The following is a 19,724-nucleotide window of genomic DNA, read 5'->3' on the forward strand; positions in this document are numbered from 1 at the left end:
GCTAGAAAATAAAATTCAGCAGGAATAGAAAATCAAGCATACAGGTGTACAGATACCAGAAGCATTCCCAGGAATACATGGGTATAATGGAGTAGAATAGTGCCAGAAAATATACATAAAAGGAAAAAACAGCACAAATAAAATTAAAAGGAAAAACTGTCACAGAAGCTAATACTTGACCTAAGTATTGACATGTACCAGAAAAGGAAATACATAAACGGGCCAAAATAAGAAGAAAAGCTGCAAAGACAGGAGAAAGGGATAGTGGACAATGAATACGACTAATAAAGAATTCAGGACAGTTAACCACAATACAAGAAGTGTTAACCAGAATAGCAGCGGACAGCATAGCTTTAGAAGACTATGCAACAGAAGCTGCAGACATGACATATGAGGAGTCATATGAATGTAAAGAGGAAAAACAGTTGTAAGAATAAAAAAACAAATTCATCATTATGGCAAATAGTTCAGTATGGCAAAAGTCCAAAATATAAAGTCCACAATGCAAAGTCTGTCTCAAGTTCCAGATAGAACAGTAGGTGAAGGGCAAAGATCAGATAGATGGTTATAGGAAGAATGTCCTTCAAATAAAGCAGATGTTGGGGTAGGAGTCCAAATGCAAAAGTGTCCAGATTACACAGGAGCAGTGTAAGGTTTGTGTAGTAGTTAAGCAGCAGGTACTCAGCATCAAACTTGAGTGAAGTTCTCCAGCATCCGATTGTAGTGGACTTGAGAATTATTACTGTACTGTGGGTCATCTGGATCAGATGTTAAGGCTTCCATTTGAACCCTAATTTCTCACTTGGTTTGTTGTTTGCTTCATCGGTTTGAGACGAAGATTCCTATTGAAGCACCTCCCCTGTGCAGCCAGGCTTACCCTTGCAAGAAGGTGGTCTACTCTGGTTACCCAATTTTTCCCTCTTGATGACCTTGATAAGGACCCAGTCTCCTGCTTGGACCTAGCCAAGCTCAATAGGTTCAGGATCCGTGAACACCAGTGACCAACAACAGAAAATGAAAAAACAGTTAGGATGGAGGCGGAAAAGGGATGGCCCCCCAGCGGGTTTGTGTAGGAACAATTTCAAACAGCTCAAAACAATCTCCCCATTTGCCTAAAAAAGAACCAAGGGCATGAATCTCTATCTAGTATCTGATATGAGATCAGCCAAAAGTATACTAATTCTCCTGTATTAGGTCTAGGTCAAGTTTAAGTAGGACAATCCTATAGAGGTCAATAGTTTCTAAAATATCAGTATCATCAGGACCAGGGTCCCAACTCAAAGAAGACATGAGAGAGTTAAAAGGGTAAAGCAGTTCTTCCACAAATGTTGGAGTAATACAAAAAGTAAAGTTTTTTTTATCAACAAATTGTTGCTAGCAAGGCAGTAAGAATAATGACAAACAATGAAATAAATTAAAACTCTAGAACCATAAGTCCCCAATCATACAGTATGAAGTATGGCTGATTCAAGTTTTATAGCAGATTTCAGATATCTGAATCAGGAAGTATGATTTTGCAGCTTTACAGCCGTGGCTGAAAAGGCCTCAATTTGCTTCCAAATTATGTGTGTAAACTGATCTGGAATGACATTAGACAGAGAAGTATTGGGAAAACTGGTATGCTGTGAATATTCTTGTTACCATCCCTCTTGTTGAGTGCCTGATCCAGGAAGGGTACTTCTTTATCTATCTGTAAAAGACTGTCATGTAAATGGACAGTTAGTGTATCTATTATGGGCTGCAGACTCACAAATGGCTAATCTGCCCAGAAGGAAGACAGCAGCCAGTAGGTGAATGATAAGATTGCAGATACAGAAAAATAGAAGGAAAACATGTGGAAACATATGAGTGTACAGCTAGTAAGCAGACAGAAAGCATTATAACTAAAAATAGAACAGAAATTACATAAAAGTAAAAATCCTGCAATCAGAGCAATAGTGTAATCACTGAGGTAGAGTTCAACAGTTCATCCAGTAAATGGAGCAGGTCTTTAATCACACAAATTAGTGCAAAATTTCTCCTTCCAGTAATGCAGCCGTAGGTGTCACTTTAGATGTCACTGTTATCAGACTAGTCTCGCAGCATGCTTCAAAAGGATGCCAACTCAGAGTAAATAAGGGGACTTTGAAGAAAGACAATAATACAAGATAAACAGAGCAGAACCATGAGGACTTAATAGTATTTCATAGACATGAGGTCATAAAGGTCAGAGTTCCTAACAAGTGAAACAATCTATGTAATGTGTGGGCAGTTCTTAAACAAAATGGCATAAGCTCAGGTTTGATACATTATGCAAATGTAATTGAAGTTAATTTGGAATAAAAAATACAAAAGAGTATACCATATACATTTCCCTGTATAACCAGTACAACATACGTCTACACCGTCATTCACGTGCTCTGACCATCTAATCAACGTGCAGTGTTCTTCCCAGATATTGTGCCATGTGACTTTCTAACAATGCATTCAACTGGCAGCAAACGACTTTGACAATGTTTCATTCACTATTAAGTGGAACATCCCTATAAGCTTTCACAGAATTACCCAAAAAGGAATGGGAATTTTTCATCCATCGATATCGCAATTAAACTTCCAGCAATGCAAAACATAACAGTAAATCATTATTATGGAAGCTCCCTCTGGTGGCTAAAATAAGTACGAAAACAGTATTCGTTAGCTACTAAAAGTTTCTTAACATTGCCTCCCCTGGGATTATTGATCTGCAATATCACTATAAACCTAAGATCTTCATCTTGATGGATAGCCATGATCCAGTGGTCTGTCTACCAAGGGTGGTCTCAAAGTGCTGAAATCTAAGATTGCTTAAATGTTGAGCAATTCGATATTTAATCTTATGTTTAGTTTCCCCAATATACCATTTGTGACATGAGTATCGGGTGGCTTAAACTACTTGTTGTGATTCACAATATGTTCTTGTTTTCAACAAACCAAAAAAAAAAATCTCTTTATAAATGGGCCACTCATACTTTATCTGCCACAATACACAATCGTAATAGATCATCATATAGGAATTGTAAATTTTAAAAAGTATCATTCTTTAATTCCTTTAGCGATTTCTTAGGGGAGGAAAGTAATTCTGTCCAATCACAAGTAGGAGAAAAAGTTTTCAAATTCAAATAATATAAAACAAAGCGTGAAAGTATGCAAATAATGGTAACAAGTTATCTATTATGCAGTGAAATAGAAGGCAAATAAGAGCAGCACAAATTAGTTTCAGGCAAGGTATATAAAAAACTAAACCACGTCATGATGTAAAAGCTCGTTTAGGTCCAATGTTCCTGGGAGGGATGTCTGTGAAATCTCAGCAACCTAGGATACAGAACATAACACATTTAATATTGGAGTAGACAGACATGTATTGTAACAAAATGTAAAGAGAATGGAATTTAAACCAATTGGGGCAAACTAGGTGCTGTCCTTGTTCTGGGACAGTACAAAACATTTCAAGTTGCAGGGTACACAAAATATGTTAACTTCTTCTTGATGTAAACATTCATCTAGATTTACTGGGCCTGTTAAGCAGTTGCTCTTGAATCTGAACTACGTAAGGTAGAGTATTTTTTGTTACATTTGTACCCCGCACTTTCCCACTCATGGCAGGCTCAATGCGGCTTACATGGGGCAATGGAGGGTTAAGTGACTTGCCCAGAGTCACAAGGAGCTGCCTGTGCCTGAAGTGGGAATCGAACTCAGTTCCTCAGTTCCCCAGTGATACAAAAATTAATAAACTAACACTTTAAGTAAAATGGGAAGTGCAGGACAAAGTTTAAAAGCATTTAGTATGTGGACACAACAGAGAAAGAAAAAAAAACAGGCAGGAACTTTACAGTAAATCTCCCAGTGAATGTAAAATTTATCCTAAATGTATCCTTGTAAATCAAAATCCAACAGTGAATGTTACGTTTTGAAACCAATGTAAGAAAGTTAAAGGCAGTTGTGTACAATCTTAGTAGGAGGAATGAAACCAGCTGAAAATAAGAAAACTGCATTACAAAAATTAGCATGCCATCAGAAATATGAATTAGCAACATGTAAACTCTGTCAGGTGTACTGTGGGCGGCGCCACCGTGATCGATGGTATCAATTTAGACAGGGCTGCACAAAGCCCTTTGTCATCCCAATACATTTTCAAAATAGGTATCCGACACTGTTTCAACTTTAAGAATGCTGTCCCATACAAAGAATCAGGCTTTAATATATGAGTATAGTATGTGGTTCAATAAGATGAGCCATTTGGAATTGGATCCAGACTATAGAAATAAATGAATGATTTTACAGCCTGTATTACATATGCGCTGCATACCATGGAGGATTGAAAAGAATTAATGAAAACAAGGCAATTATCAGAAGAACATGGATACATATGCTCCCTAAAAGAAAGCATAAACTGGGGGGGAAAAAACATCAGGACATAATTTCAGTGAAGACTAGTACGAGCATTGGTCACATAGTCAGGGTTCAAATGATGTAATGTCCTGCTTGTACTGGAAGGTGTCAATGAAGGTAAAAGGACAATTTTACGAACCTGGGAAAAAGACTGCAAACAAAAAATCAATTAAACAATGAGGGCCTCTGTCTAGGCCCCAAGTAACAATTCACATAATGTATGCACAATTGCTTAACTGGGTAATGAGATATGTTACCAACAAGCTGCTGCTTAAAAATCATTAGACAGACACATGTCATTAATTTGCACGTTTGAAAATCGGATACTGATATGACTATTATTCCCTTTTGTTTTGCTCATTAATGACATGTGGCTATTTGTAAGGAAGGGGAAAAAGTTTTAAAACAATAACTTGTGAGGGCAAATTAAACAAGAGCAAACTTAGACAGTTGCCTAGAAATGCACTGTAAGAGTATGAAATACTGTACTGTAAGGTATATAAAAATGCTTAACAACAACAATTCCTGGTTTTGTTTTGATATACGCCTTACAGTCAAATTTTAGTATATAGAAATAAGACTATATTACAAAAATTAGGATTCCAATTTTAGTATATGTGCTGCCAAATAGCAGTGTAAGTGAAACGGAGAGCACCTAAACATTTATCGGTTCTCCTGCAAGGAACCCCCCCACCCCCACCCCACATAAAGACAGATGAACAATTGAAAGTCAAGGAATTAAGAGGTTATAATTTAGATTATGCTATAGAAATGCAATAGTGGGCATGATTTTACAATGGTTCTTGTAGTATGCATTCTTTGCTATATAATAGTGTCAGAGGATAAGGAAATTAATTTTGCCTCATCAAATGCATTACACAGGAAAGTAATTTCTTTATTGCCGACCATAAGGGTTATGTGAGACAACACATGACTTTTAAAATAATCATAACTTTTTTAAGTCAAACCTAGTCATACAAGGAGTACAATGTTCATAAACTGTAAAGGTTTTATTATTTTTTTTTAAAGGCAGACCTCGGGAACATCAGTCTGTAGCCCTGAAAACTAGGAATAGAAATTCAGAAGAATTCATGATAACCTGTAAAACAAAATCGTACTGAAGGAAACAAAGCTGCAGCCTTGACTGACCGTTAAGAAATATAGAGCAAGAAAGAGCCTATAATTTGGAAATTAAAATTGTATTGCATTTGAAATAATCCTCTGGTTCTGGATCAGGGCCCTTGAAACAGAAAGCAGGTGGATTTAAATGCAAAATGCAATTAACTCATGCTGCACAGCTAAAATAAAGCATTACAAGGCAGGAAAAACAGCGTATTGAAAGGAAAACGCCCACATAAAAAACTGGCCAATCGGCACTCACGCACACACACATTGATGACGGACAGCAACCGAAAGAAGAAACGTTGCTTGAAATAACAGCACAACCTCTGCCAGAACTTTAGGGAAGAAAGGAAAAAATAAATAAATATAGCTATGTTTAACCAAAAGTGTAAGGACACAAAACAGTTATCCTAAGGAACAGTAACTAACAGGGCTACAATGAGAAATCCATAGACAGAGCAGCTTTAAACCAAGCAAGCTATGCCAGGAATTTAGGGGAAAAAGAAAAAACAAAATACAGCTATCTTTTATACAAGTGAATCAAGTAACACAGACTGCAACTAAAAAAAAAATTCCTCTTTTTTTTCTGCTACATGAGAAAGTCTCGCTGTCTGCAAAACCACTCCACACTTTTTTGTGCTTTTCACTGCATTCCAAAACAAAGCAAACTACAGATACCGAGTTGTTATCCTGCTCCAACGTTAACAATTACTTATTGTGAATGATGGAAATACAATGTGTTACAGTACAATTATGAGTTACATTGTGAAGAGTTATGGGAAAACAGTGTCAAGTCAAGACATCATTTAGGGCGTGGAAACACTGGAATGTTACAATGGGGAAAAGATAGGGCGATAGAACAATAGCAGAGGACATAGGGTATCACAATTGTATTTGTGGGTGGAGATTGAGGTGTGGTGTAATACAGGGTAGGAAAATTCAGAAGAGAGTGTATTGATGCATTCTATTAGTGTGAATGAATATGTTTTGATCCTTGCCATAAATTTTCTCAAAGAGATATGTCTTCAATCGTTTGCGGATGTCGGTTAATTCGTAGATCGTTTTCAGGTTGCGTGGTAGTGTATTCCAGAATTGTGTGCTCATATAGGAGAAGGTTGATGCATGCAGTACTTTGTATTTTATGCCTTTGCACTTAGGGAAGTGGAGGTTGAGGAAAGTTCGGGATGATCTTTTAGCGTTTCTGGGTGGCAGGTCTATTAAATCAGACATGTATGCAGGAGCTTCACCGTGAATGATTTTGTGAACTAAGGTGCATACTTTAAAGGTGATCCGTTCCTTGAGTGGGAGCCAGTGTAGTTTCTCACGTAAGGGTTTTGCACTTTCGTATTTTGGTTTTCCGAAGATGAGTCTGGCTGCTGTGTTCTGGACTGTTTGAAGTTTCCTCAGTATTTGTTCTTTGCAGCCCGCATATAGTGAGTTGCAGTAGTCCAGATGGCTGAGTACGAGTGATTGCACTAAGCTGCGGAAGACGGATCTTGGAAAGAATGGTCTTATTCTTTTCAGTTTCCACATGGAGTAGAACATCTTTTTGGTTGTGTTGTTCGCGTGAGTTTCAAGTGTTAGGTGGCGGTCAATAGTGACTCTGAGGATTTTTAGAGTTTCAGAAATTGGTAGATTTAGTTTAGGTGTGTTAATAGCGGTAAATTTATTCCTGTTGTATTGGGAGGTAAGTATGAGGCATTGAGTTTTTTCTGCGTTCAGTTTCAGTCGGAATGCATCTGCCCAGGTATTCATGATGTATAGACTTTGGTTGATTTCATTGGAGATTTCATTAATGTCTTGTTTGAAAGGAATATATATCGTTACATCATCTGCGTATATGTAAGGGTTAAGGTTGTGGTTTGATAGAAGTTTTGCCAAGGGGATCATCATTAGGTTGAAAATAATTGGCGCGAGGGGGGATCCCTGCGGTACTCCACATTCCGGTGTCCATGCATCAGACGTAGTTGAATTCAATGTTACTTGATATGAGCGCAAGGTTAGGAACCCCTTGAACCAGTTTAGGACATTGCCTCTGATGCCAAAATATTCAAGTATGTTTAATATGATTCCGTGGTCAAGCATATCAAAGGCACTTGACATGTCAAATTGCAAGAGGAGTATATTGGTGCCGGTAGCAATCATTTGTTTGAATTTGGTCATTAGGGTAATTAGTACTGTTTCTGTGCTGTGATTAGACCGGAATCCTGATTGGGCATCATGCAGTATTGAGAACGTGTTAAGATAATTTGTGAGTTGTTTGGTTACCATCCCTTCGGTTATTTTGGTTATTAATGGTATAGATGCTACTGGTCTGTAGTTAGTTATTTCGCTTGCATTTTTTGTGTGTCTTTGGGTAGTAGGGTGAGTAAAATTTTTCCTTTTCCTTTGGGAAAAGTCCGTTTTGTAGCATGAAATCCACGTGGTTCGTTAGGTCTATTATGAATTGTTGAGGAGCTGATTTCATGAGGTTGTTTGGGCAGATATCTAGTTTGCAATGGGATTTGGCGAATCTTTTGAGCGTTTTAGAGATGAGGTCCTCTGACAGTGATTCGAATTCGGTCCAGATCCTGTCTGCTGGGTATATTCCGTCTTCTGGGTCTAGACAGTTTAGGAGTGTGGCGTATTCAATAGGGCTGGTGGGTATTTAAGTCGTAATTGTATAATTTTTTCCGTGAAGTATTTCGCGAGGTCATCGACTCCTGGTGCGTCTTTGCTATTGTTTGTAACTGGTGTGGTGTCTAGCAATTTATTTACAAGGTAGAAGAGTTTGTGTGTGTCTTTGTAGTTTGGTCCAATCATTGTTTTGTAGTGTAGTCTTTTAGTCTGTTTTATGGTATATTTGTATTTCCTCCGAAGTGATTGCCAGGCATTCAGTGTGTGTTCATCTTTCTTTTTGTTCCATGCGCGTTCTAGCTTCTGACTTGTGTTTTGAGTTTTTTCAGCTCTTCGGTGAACCATGGATTAGATTTTTTCCTACGTGATGTTCTGGTTTGGATTGGGGCAATTGTGTCTAATGTTGTTTTACATATGTCATCCCGTTCTTGGAGGAATTGAATGGTGTCTGTATTTGTTGACCATTCATTTTGGTAGACCTGTTGCCAGAATGTTGTGGGGTCTATTTTTCCTCTCGTGGTGTATGTTGTTCGTTCATGGTTGTTGATTGCGTTTCTGTGTATTTTTCGCCAGTGGAGGGAGACTTGTGCTTTATAGTGGTCTGTCCATGGTGTGGGTGTCCATCTTGTGTCTGTAAGTAGGAGAGTTGAGTTTGAGTCGAATTTGTGTGTAATGATGTCTAGCGTGTGTCCCTTTTCGTGTGTTGGTTGAGTATTAGGTGCATGTAAATCCCAGAGTTTTAAGAATTCTTTACATTCTTGTGTGCCTGTTGAGGTGTCATCTTCGAGGTGTAGGTTGATGTCTCCTATTATGAGGATGTTTGAGGCAGAGACACATATGTTCGAGATAAAGTCCATGAGTTGCATTTGGGAGTCTTTCCATTTTCCTGGTGGTCTGTAAAATAGGATTGCGCTGAGGTGTTCTTGTAGGTTCGGATGAGTGATTCTTGTTGAGGCTGTTTCGAGTTGTGGTGAGGTGGATTCGCCAATGGTTGTGATGGTGAACTCGGATTTGTAAATTATGGCTATTCCGCCACCTCTTTTTCCATTTCTTGTCCAGTGGGTTATTTTGTATTCAGGTGGGCATGTCTCTTTGATGGCAGGGTCTGTAGGGCTGTGGAACCATGTTTCTGTGATGAATAGAAGGTCTAGATTCTATGTGGTGATCCAGTCTAGTATGTCTACTGAGTTGCTTACTGCTGATCTTGCGTTGATGTATCCTATTCGGATTGAGCGGTATGGTTCTGTAGGGAGGTTTGATGTGTTTATTTTTATTAGTTGTCTGTTTCCCCGGTGGTTGAATTTGTCATTGTTGGTTTTTTTCTCTTTCTGTTGGTGGTGTTCATATGTGGAGATTTTTCCTTTTGGGTGGTTATTGTATTTTTGGTCTGGTGAGTTGTTAATAGGTTGTACATAGAGTTAGTGGATTATGGTAGGGTTGTTGTTGATACTGGGGGTGGTCCATGCGTGGTAGATTATGGGAATGAGGTAGATTATTATCAGTAACTTGTTGGTGTTCATGTTTGGTTTTTGTGGACGGTGTTCGTGGTATTTTTGGCAATATCAGTAGATTGTGGGCAGAGGTAATATCAGCAGCATGTAAATGTACAAATAAACAATATATATAGTAGTTTAGTTAGCTCTTCTCAGCAGTAAATGTACACAGATCTACACAGAAAATCTACACAGTCATTGATTCCTAACCACTACTCACTTGTCCTGTATCCTTTTCTTCTCTTTAAATAACTAATATAGTTAGTTCTTCTCAGCAGTAAACATACACAGAAATATACAAAGAAAGTATGCACAGTCACTGATTCCTAACCACTACTCACTTGTCCTGATCAATTAGAATATGAGCTAGGTCAATGTCGATATTTAGTTCGATAGTTAAATCAATAGAATATGGACTTACCTATTATTGTGATCTTACATGGCATTCAGGCAGTGCAAGCATGCAAACATGAGGCTGTGCTTTCGGAACAGAGATGGCGCAGCGATACTTAGTTCATCATGGGCTTTCTTGGTCTGAGTGGTCCGTTGGCCACGTGGTCGGGTCGCCGTTGTTGTTTCGCTGGGCCTTTCCGTTTCACGTTCTTGCTCAAGTCCGTGCTTGTTCGTATCTCTACTCCTCTTTGGTAGGATTAATTCAGACGCTTTGCAGGCAGGTCTCCCGGTGGCCACGTGGTCAGGCTGGTCGTTTGAGACGCCGCATTCCAGGGGCTTTGTCGGAAGGGCGTCCGCTTAGAGCCACGGAATATGGCTACGGTTCGCCCCTGTATCTCCCTGTCTCCAGACGTATGGGTTGCACTCTCCGGTACACAACTCAGACATCCTGAGCAGTCCGGGAGTGGATAAGCGCAGGAGTTCTGTTCCAGAGCTCCTATCGTCGATCATTGGTTCTGATTCGGGTTTACCGGGGTGGGTCGCAGGATTGGTATGTCGATCCCCGCGTGGTTGCTCGGTCCCCGGACCTCGTCGTTGAGTCCCACTTGTTGTTTTCGTCTATGCTGATTCTGTCTGTGGAGGTATTCCACCTCTCCGGTGTTAGTAGGACAGTTCAGCTTATGTTATTCGACAGGGTGGTTTAGAATGTGGCCCCCGGCGGAGCTCTTGTCTCAGCGTCAAACCGGGTTACCATGTTGCACATCGCAATTTCACAATGTGTAAGTGGTGGTCTTTGCCACTTCGCTTCTCTCTGCCCTTCTAAGTGTAGTGCTCGGTCCCCGCTTTCGAGGCTTCTTTCTGCCCGTCCGAGTTTTGTGATCGGTGCCTACCTTCGGGGTGATCAGGATCGTCCGTTTATCTGATCGAGCGCTCGGCGCATGAGGTGTAGCCGGGTGATGCTCACCGGAGGCTTCTCGGTAGGCCGTAGGATATTGTGCCTGAGTTATCGGCAGGTTCACGCACCTCTCAACCGTGCCACTTTTGTTAGGTTGCGGCTTGATCGGCAGATTTAATCCTCTGCGATCCGTTAGTGTCTGTGCTGAGGCTGCCAGCGGATGGATGGGCCTTGTGAGGTGCAGACACACTTCCTAAGACCTCATCTCTTGGATCTCTGGTCTCTAGGTCTGTTTGGGCCAGTTGTTTGGGCGCTGCAATCCGTCGTCGGCTCATGTTTATCTCCGATTCAATCTGTTCTGTTCGGGTCCGTTCGAGGATGGTCAGGTAGGTCAGTTCTTTCGGGACCTCAGGAGCTCGGTTACGGAGCTCCTTACCTGTCGGCCATCTTACCATATATGGATTGGTCATGTATTCTATCAGTCTCTCCTGATGTGTTTTGCACGTGAACAGTCTGTGGCCATTGGCTAGTCAATTATCAGTATAGCGTGCAGTTAGTCCCAGAGCAAAAAAAATTACATAGAACAATACCCTTGCACCACTTGTTCCTCTGATCTCATCCCCACCAACTTTCTTAACACCATCTCTCATACTGTCACCCCCTCCATCTGTGATATCCTCAACCTCTCTCTCTCCACTGCAACTGTCCCTGACACCTTCAAGCACTGCCGTAGTCACACCTCTCCTCAAAAAACATCACTTGACCCTACCAGTCCCTCCAACTAACGCCCCATCTCCCTCCTACCCTTCCTCTCCAAAATACTTGAGCGTGCTGTTCACAGCCGCTGCCTTGATTTTCTCTCCTCTCATGCCATCCTCGATCCGCTACAATCCGGTTTTTGCCCTCTACACTCGACAGAAACGGCACTCTCTAAAGTCTGTATTGACCTGTTCCTTGCCAAATCCAGAGGCCATTACTCCATCCTCATCCTCCTTGATCTATCCGCCGCTTTTGACATTGTCAATCATGATTTCCTTCTTGCCACACAGTCCTCATTTGGGTTCCAGGGTTCTGTCCTTTCCTGGTTCTCTCCTATCTCTCCCACCTGCACCTTCAGAGTACACTCTCATGATCTTCCTCCACCCCATCCCGCTCTCCTGTTGGAGGTCCCCAGGGATCTGTCCTTGGACCCCTTCTTTTTTCAATTTACACCTCTTCCCTGGCTCACTGATCGCAGCTCATGGTTTCCAGTATCATCTTTATGCTGATGACACCCAGCTGTATCTCTCCACACCAGACATCACCACAAGACCCAGGCCAAGGTATCGGCCTGCTTATCCGACATTGCTGCATGGATGTCCAACCGCCCACCTGAAACTGAACATATCCAAGACCGAGCTTATCGTCTTTCCACCAAAACCCAATTCTCCTCTTCCTCCACTCTCTATCTCAGTTGATGGCACCCTCATCCTCCCCGTTTCATCTGCCCGCAACCTCAGAGTCATCTTCGACTCCTCCCTCTCCTTCTCTGCGCACACCACCCGTACTCTCGTCCACGCTCTCATTACCTCTCGCCTTGACTACTGCAACCTACTCCTTACTGGCCTCCCACTTAGCCATCTATCCCCCCTTCAATCCGTTCAGAACTCTGCTGCATGTCTTATATTCCGCCTGAACCGATATACTCATATCACCCCTCTTCTCAGGTCACTTCACTGGCTTCCAATCAGATACCGCATACAGTTCAAGCTTCTCCTTCTTACCTACAAATGCACTCAGTCTGCAGCCCCTCATTACCTCTCTACCCTCATTTCCCCTTACGTTCCCGCCCGTAACCTCCGCTCACAGGACAAATCCCTCCTCTCAGTACCCTTCTCCACCACCGCCAACTCCAGGCTCCGCTCATTCTGCCTCGCCTCATCCTATGCTTGGAATAAACTTCCTGAGCCCTTATGCCAAGCCCCCTCCCTACCATCTTCAAATCTTTGCTCAAAGCCCACCTCTTCAATGTTGCTTTCGGCACCTAACCTTTATACCTTTCAGGAAATCTAGACTGCCCCAATTTGACTGCCCCTATTTGACTGACTGTACATTTGTCCTTTAGATTGTAAGCTCCTTTGAGCAGGGGCTGTCTTTCTATGTTAAATTGTACAGCGCTGCGTAACCCTAGTAGCGCTTTAGAAATGTCAAGTAGTAGTAGTAGTAGTAGTAGTGTCCTCTCTCTGTCTCTCTCCACAAATGCAACATACTGGTAGGCTTCACTGTGTCCTCAGTCCCTTAGCAACTATCAAGGTTACATCCACCTTATATGAAAAGCATACTCAGCTGCAAACAAATGTTATGAAGTGTCAGTTCTCAGCTCCTGAAAAGGCAATGATTGTTACACAAGATGCTGAGTTAGTAGGCTAACTTGTGAGAACCAAACTGACAGTACAGGCCTTAGGCCTAGCCCTTAGTCATAGGCCAAGCATAGGAAGGCATATACACCATCATTACCTGGGCTTTATTATGGGGAATCTCTTTAATAGCCTTGATGATTTCATCTAAAGAAATATTTTTATCTAGAATAGCTTTTTGAGATTGTGATAATAAAGATTGACTCAAATTTTCATAAGGTTGTCAAAGGAGGACTCAGAGAAGAGTTTCTGAAGTATAAAGTTGGTAAAATTTGGAGAATTGTAGAGCTCTTTGAGAGTCTGTATAGTGTGGATTTCCTACGGAATCAATTCTGTGAGATAAGCAGGCTTGACTTTGTTTTGCTTTAAGGAACTGTGCTAGCAAATGTCCTGATTTATTAGACAGATTTCTGAATATTTAAGGAGAAAAGGGCCTGTTGACTAAGAATGGTGTTTAAGTTATATCTATTGAAAAGAAAAGATTCTGGTTATTGTTTTTCAAGAGATTTAGTTTCATTTTCCAATAGATCTATCTATCTATCTATCTATCTATATATATACTCCCACAGAGTAATTTGTTATAACTCCTCTGATAGTGGCCTCATAGGCATCCCACCATAATTAACAGGAGAATTATGTAGAGGATTATTGGTAAAATAATCTTCAGTGGATTTTTTCAACAGAGATATAAGAGTCCTCCTTTAAGAGGGAAGTGTTGAGTCTCCAAGCTAAAGATTTTTTAGTGGTTGAGATATTTGAGAAGTATAATGAAATAGTGGAATGGTCAGATATATTCCTATTGTGAATTTGGGAATTAGCTACACTAGGTATGAGAATTTTGGAGATCAGGAAACAGTTGATTCTTGAGTAACTCATGTGAGGTGGGGAGAAGAAGGTGAAGTATTTTTTTGTGGGATTTAAAAGTCTCCATATGTCTACAAGACCCAGTGAAGAAATGAGTGAGTGTAAGGCAGAAAAAGCTTTGGATTGGTAATAGGGGCAATTGGACAGCTTGTCAAGAAGAGGGTCAAGAATTTGGTTAAAGTCCCCACCTAAAATTATAGGGTTAGGGAGAGAGCTGTTGATTTTTGAAGCTAGTAGATGAAAAAAATCAGGCGAGTCTTTGTTGGGTGCATATATATATTTAAGAGAGTAGCTGGTGTATTATTTAGCAAGATGTCCACTTTAACCCATCTGCCTTCCACATCACAAGATTGTTTAATAATATTAATTGAAAGGGGTTTCTTGTGTAAGATTGCCACTCCGTTTTTTTGTGTGCACTGCAGGAGAGTGTGCCATGAGAAGTTTTTGTCTTGGAGGCATTTAGAGTCTGAATCTGATAGATGCATTTCCTGAATAAAAGCCAAGTCCGAGTTCAAATTGTGTAAATATATTAGAAGTTTCTTCCTCTTAATAGGGTTATTTAAACCTTTCATGTTAATGGAAGTAATTCTCATATAAGGTGTTACGTAATAATACAGGAAACATAAAAACTGACTTGGCTTTTTGTGAAAAGGTTATATCAATTATATCACAAGTCAAATAGGCAGGGAAGTTGACAAAAAGGAGAATTACAAGTATGCCTATATGCTCAAAACAGTGGGAGGGAGAAAAAATTAAGAAAAACATTAGGAAAAATGAATTCAGAAAAAACAATGGCATAGAACAGAGAACAATGCCAATACAATTGTAGTAAATCGGTAAGGAAGAAGTGAGACACATATTGAGAGAATTAGAGGCTCAAAATTTAACAGTATGAATCTGCAGAGAGCTAGCACAGAAATGTTTTTGCAGCATGTAATCTTACAAATACCGAGGGAATAACAATTGTTAGGAGATTGGAGATAATTGGAAAAATTGGAGAAAAGAGAGCAACATTAAACATTTATAGCAAGTATTATGCAAATACATATAAATCTCATTATGCTATGGAAATAAATTCCAAAATGAGAGAAAGGACTGGAAGAGGGAAATTAAGATGTTTATTTCAAACCTTGTTAATGTTTAGGTCTCAAAAGGTGTCCAGAAAAAGTTTTAGGGCCTCCAGGTCATCAAAGGTGTGGGCAGAATTGTGGATTGTCACCCACATTTGGGCAGGGTAAAGGAGATCAAATTGAGTGCCAAGAGACTGTAGGTGATTACATTGTGCAAGAAGTTGTTTTCTGCGATGAACTTGCTGAGATCCTGGAAAATTAAGACTTTCATGCCATCATAGAAAATAGGCGATTTCAGTTTGGCATTTTGCAGAATTGCTAAAGTTTGAGGGTAGCGGAGAATCTTCAGGACAATCGGTCGAGGGAAAGGTTGTTGTGCAGGTTTGCCAGAGGTGACTCTGTGGGCCCTTTCGATTTCAAGCGGTGGGCTAAAGTTTAAACCCAAAAGCGTGGGTAGGAGATTTTCCATAAACTTAATGGAGTCAGAGCCCTCTGCAACTTCTTTAATTCCAAGGACTCTAAAGTTTTTGATCAGAGAGAAGAGATTTCATTGGAATTAGCATCACACTTCAGGGAGAGAGAATCCATGCACGATTGAGTTTGTAAAAGCTGAGATTTTATTTCATTAATATCTTCTCTGAATTGGGAAATGGAGAGGTGAGTATCTTTGAGAATACCTCTGTGAGAGAGACGTTCACACATAATGGTCTGCATCATGATTTCCTCATTGCCAGTCTCAGCCACCATTGCAACTTGATAAGAGGAATCTTGACGAGGTTTCTTAGAGGCGAGAGACGAGGGCTGCTTAACATCTGCCTTCGGAGATTTGTTTGGCATGATATTAGGTAAATATTAAGATGTAATTTGCTGTAAGCAAGCGAGATAAGTTGTAAGCAATCTGCCGGATTCTTTAACTCTGAGCGGGAGCTGAGAGATTAAGCCGCCATTCTCTGTCACGCTCAGCAGCGCTCCCCTATACCAATTGCTTTTAACGACCCTTAGGCTCCACCTTTGGGTTTAACAAGCGATATCATGTGCATACGATATCTGGATGAATTAAGACCATAGTAACATTGTAATATAGTAGATGAGGGCAGATAAAGACTGGTATGTTCTATTCAGTCAAAACTCAAATGCCTAAAATATGTACTACTTGGTAACAGTAATGAAACAGTGATTGAATATTTACATAGCAGGCAGCCAACAGATTTATTTTCCATTGAAAATAATGAATTTTGTATGAACTTGACAGCTAATAGGGTGCTGCTTGCTACTGTATTTTGTATTTTGGTGGTGTATTGTTTGTCTCCATAATAAAATCACAATCTTGTATATACAATCACATAGCCGGGAAAAAGATCTTTTTTTAAAAACATGCCTTTTATAAGCAAACAGACTTGAAGAAGAAATAAATATATACAACAGAACTGGAAAATCTTGGCACATTTAGACTAACTCTGGACAAAACTTCTGCATGAAAGATTCTTTTTCCTCATTATTCAATACCTCTCTTTGAAATAGTAGTAATAAAAAAAATCAAGTGCATTTTTATAATGTATACTGCATTCCCCAAAACAAAAGGCGCAAGTTCCCACATACCATATTTTTCTTTTGATGCATGCACAGGAAAAGAAAAGATGTTAAATGCTCCCATGTTTCAACCTATTTATTTTATTTATTGTACACTTATATCCCACATTTTCCCCACAGTTAATTTTTGTACGTAAAAAATAAAATTCTGAATGTTGTACATTTGATTCTCCTAACATGATGTCTGTTTTGGTGGCCCTTAATAGGTGAAAACCTCTCTGAATGATTACAATGCCTGCTAGGGTGTTAGTCCCTATAATCAGCCCCTTCAAATGACACACTGATTACGATTTAGAACTAATTACTACTATGACTTTTCAAACCAATATTTCCTTTGTGAACATCCATATGCTGCACAAGCTGGCATAAGTGAGATCAAATAAAAATGCTACCAACAATAATGAACGACAACATGGATGCAGCAGCTGATAGGTTTCTTTGCTCTGTTTTGGGTGTACCATCTTAATGGTAGCCCAGATTAGTAACTCTGCCATATGTTTCTCTTCATCCTAAACACCTCCACACAAATGTGTACTTTTAACGTAGTTTAATATTACTTCCTCTGAAAAATAGCTGACTATAATTTAGCTGTTCTAGGGGAAAATAACAAACCTCAAATGCGATGCCCAAAGAAAAGGTCTGAATTGGTCCATAAGTGGACAGGAAAGAAATCTGCATTTTATTAACTATAGTCCAGTGACATTTGAAGGTAGATATATATTTTTTTCAATCCTCAGACTCCTCCACAATCCAGATGCACTCAGAATTGTGCTCCTGGCTTCAGGAAATTACCCAGAGAAGGAAAGCCTGTCTGCTGCTTTGACTGTATTCCCTGTCCAGCTGGACATATCTCCAATCAAACTGGTGAGTGATACACAACACATGAGAGGCTCATAGTGGCATGTTATTCAGCCCCGCTTCTTAAAGGACATTATTTTATTCTATTCTGTTATCTTGGATTTATAAATTGCGGAAACCCAAGAGGTCCAAAGCTATATATAATAATGTCATATTCCTGATCTGCAATAAAACAGTTACAAGCACTAACAGGGGAATTTTCGAAAGAGAAGGGCGCCCATCTTCCGACACAGATCGGGAGATGGGCGTCCTTCTCTCATAGTCGCCCAAATCGGCATAATCGAAAGCCGATTTTGGGCGTCCCCAACTGCTTTCTGTTGCAGGGATGACCAAAGTTCCCAGGGGTGTGTCAGGGGCGTAGCGAAGGTGGGACTGGGGCGTGCCTAACAGATAGGCGTCCTCGAGCGATAATGGAAAAATGATGGGCGCCCCTGACGATCACTTGGCCAACTTTACTTGGTCCTTTTTTTATGACCAAGCCTCAAAAATGTGCCCTAAATAACCAGATGAACACCGGAGGAAATCAGGGATGACCTCCCCTGACTCCCACCCTGAATAAACAACTTTTTTTTTTTGAGTATGGGTAAAGGATGTCCTTTGCTATGCCTCTGACATCCCCTTTGTTTATTTGGATTACAAGTAGCAGCAGTGGGATTTGAACCAGCCACCTCTGTATTGCAAGACCAGTGTTCTAACCACTAGGCCACTCCTCCACTCCCTTGAAATTTGGACGTCCCTGTGTGTGTGGGGGGGGGGGGGGCAGTTGAGGACATCCAAAATGTTTGAAAGAAGGACGTCCACGCCTTTGTTATGCCTCTGCTAACACACACACCTCCTCCCAGGGACCTGCATACTGCCCCCCCCCCCCCCACAGGAACAGCCAAATTTCAAGGTAGTGGAGGAGTGGCCTAGTGGTTAGAGCACTGGTCTTGCAATCCAAAGGTGGCCAGTTCAAATCCCACTGTTGCTACTTGTGATCCAAAATCCAAATAAACAAAAGGGATTACAGAGGCATAGCAATGGCATGGATGTTCTTCTCACAGAAACATCACATTTTGGACGTCCTCAACTGCCATCACAGGGATGTAGGCATAGCAAAGGAAGTCCTTCACCCATACTCTTAAAAAAAACATCCCTGACGAGCACTTGGACGTTTTCACCTGGAGTTTTGTTTTTCTAAGGTTGTAGATGGCTATTATACACGCAGCTTGTCTGCATGTATGAAGCCGTCTTTGGCATGCACAGAGCAGCCTCACATAATGCGTGGCTGCTGTGCACTGGCTTCCCCTCCTTAGGAAGGAAATCATATGCAAATGAGCTAACAGTGAGCAGCTCATTTGCATGCGTTTTCCTTCATGCATGCCCGTTCCTTTCCGAATCGCCAAGGGATCTGTAAGGGAAGGGCTTTTTCTGTTCAGTTAGTGGGTGTGCTCGGTTTCCATTATCACCGACCATCTGTAAGTATAGGCCATTTCTTCCCGTCTCTTCTGAACCTCAGGAGGGATGCAGAAAGTTCTTCGTTCCTTCACACAGCTAACAGGGCATTTGCTTAAGTGGCCACTGTCTCCTATATACTTACACATAACTACAAATTATTGCCCGTTAGCACTTGTTAACCCCAATTATTGATACTTACTGATTATTAAATATTTATTGCTTGTTAAACACAGTTATTGATACAATTAAGGGCCAATGTGGTGAAAATTAGCCAATTACGTTACGTGCATAACTGACTCTATTCTATAATCAATTTCCCAACTTTGTGCCCAACTTTAGGCCCCATTTATAGAATTTGTGCACATAAAATCCATTGTCTATATGTATTCCTGGATTGGCCGCTGTCGTGGATAGGATGCTGGGCTCGATGGACCCTTGGTATTTTCCCAGTGTGGCATTACTTATGTACTTATGTGGTGAAGTGGTATCAAAATTAAGTCGGTATATGAAAATTCCTTGTTGGGAACTTACCATAGGTCCCCTGCACTTTTCGGCAGAAAAAGAACATACAAAATTTACTAAA

General features: G+C 40.6%; 1 protein-coding gene across 1 annotated transcript in view; it reads left to right on the forward strand.

Annotated features, from left to right (window-relative positions):
• The window catches only part of LOC115464381 (vomeronasal type-2 receptor 26-like), a 75,425-nt gene that overhangs the window by 44,999 nt on the left and 10,702 nt on the right, over nt 1-19,724 (forward strand). The window contains exon 6 of the mRNA XM_030194767.1: nt 17,584-17,710. Coding sequence (XP_030050627.1) covers nt 17,584-17,710 — 127 coding nt within the window. The remainder of the gene's footprint in view (nt 1-17,583; nt 17,711-19,724) is intronic.

The sequence above is a fragment of the Microcaecilia unicolor genome, chromosome 3 (assembly GCF_901765095.1).
Source record: "Microcaecilia unicolor chromosome 3, aMicUni1.1, whole genome shotgun sequence".
In the NCBI taxonomy this organism is placed as follows: Eukaryota; Metazoa; Chordata; class Amphibia; order Gymnophiona; family Siphonopidae; genus Microcaecilia; species Microcaecilia unicolor.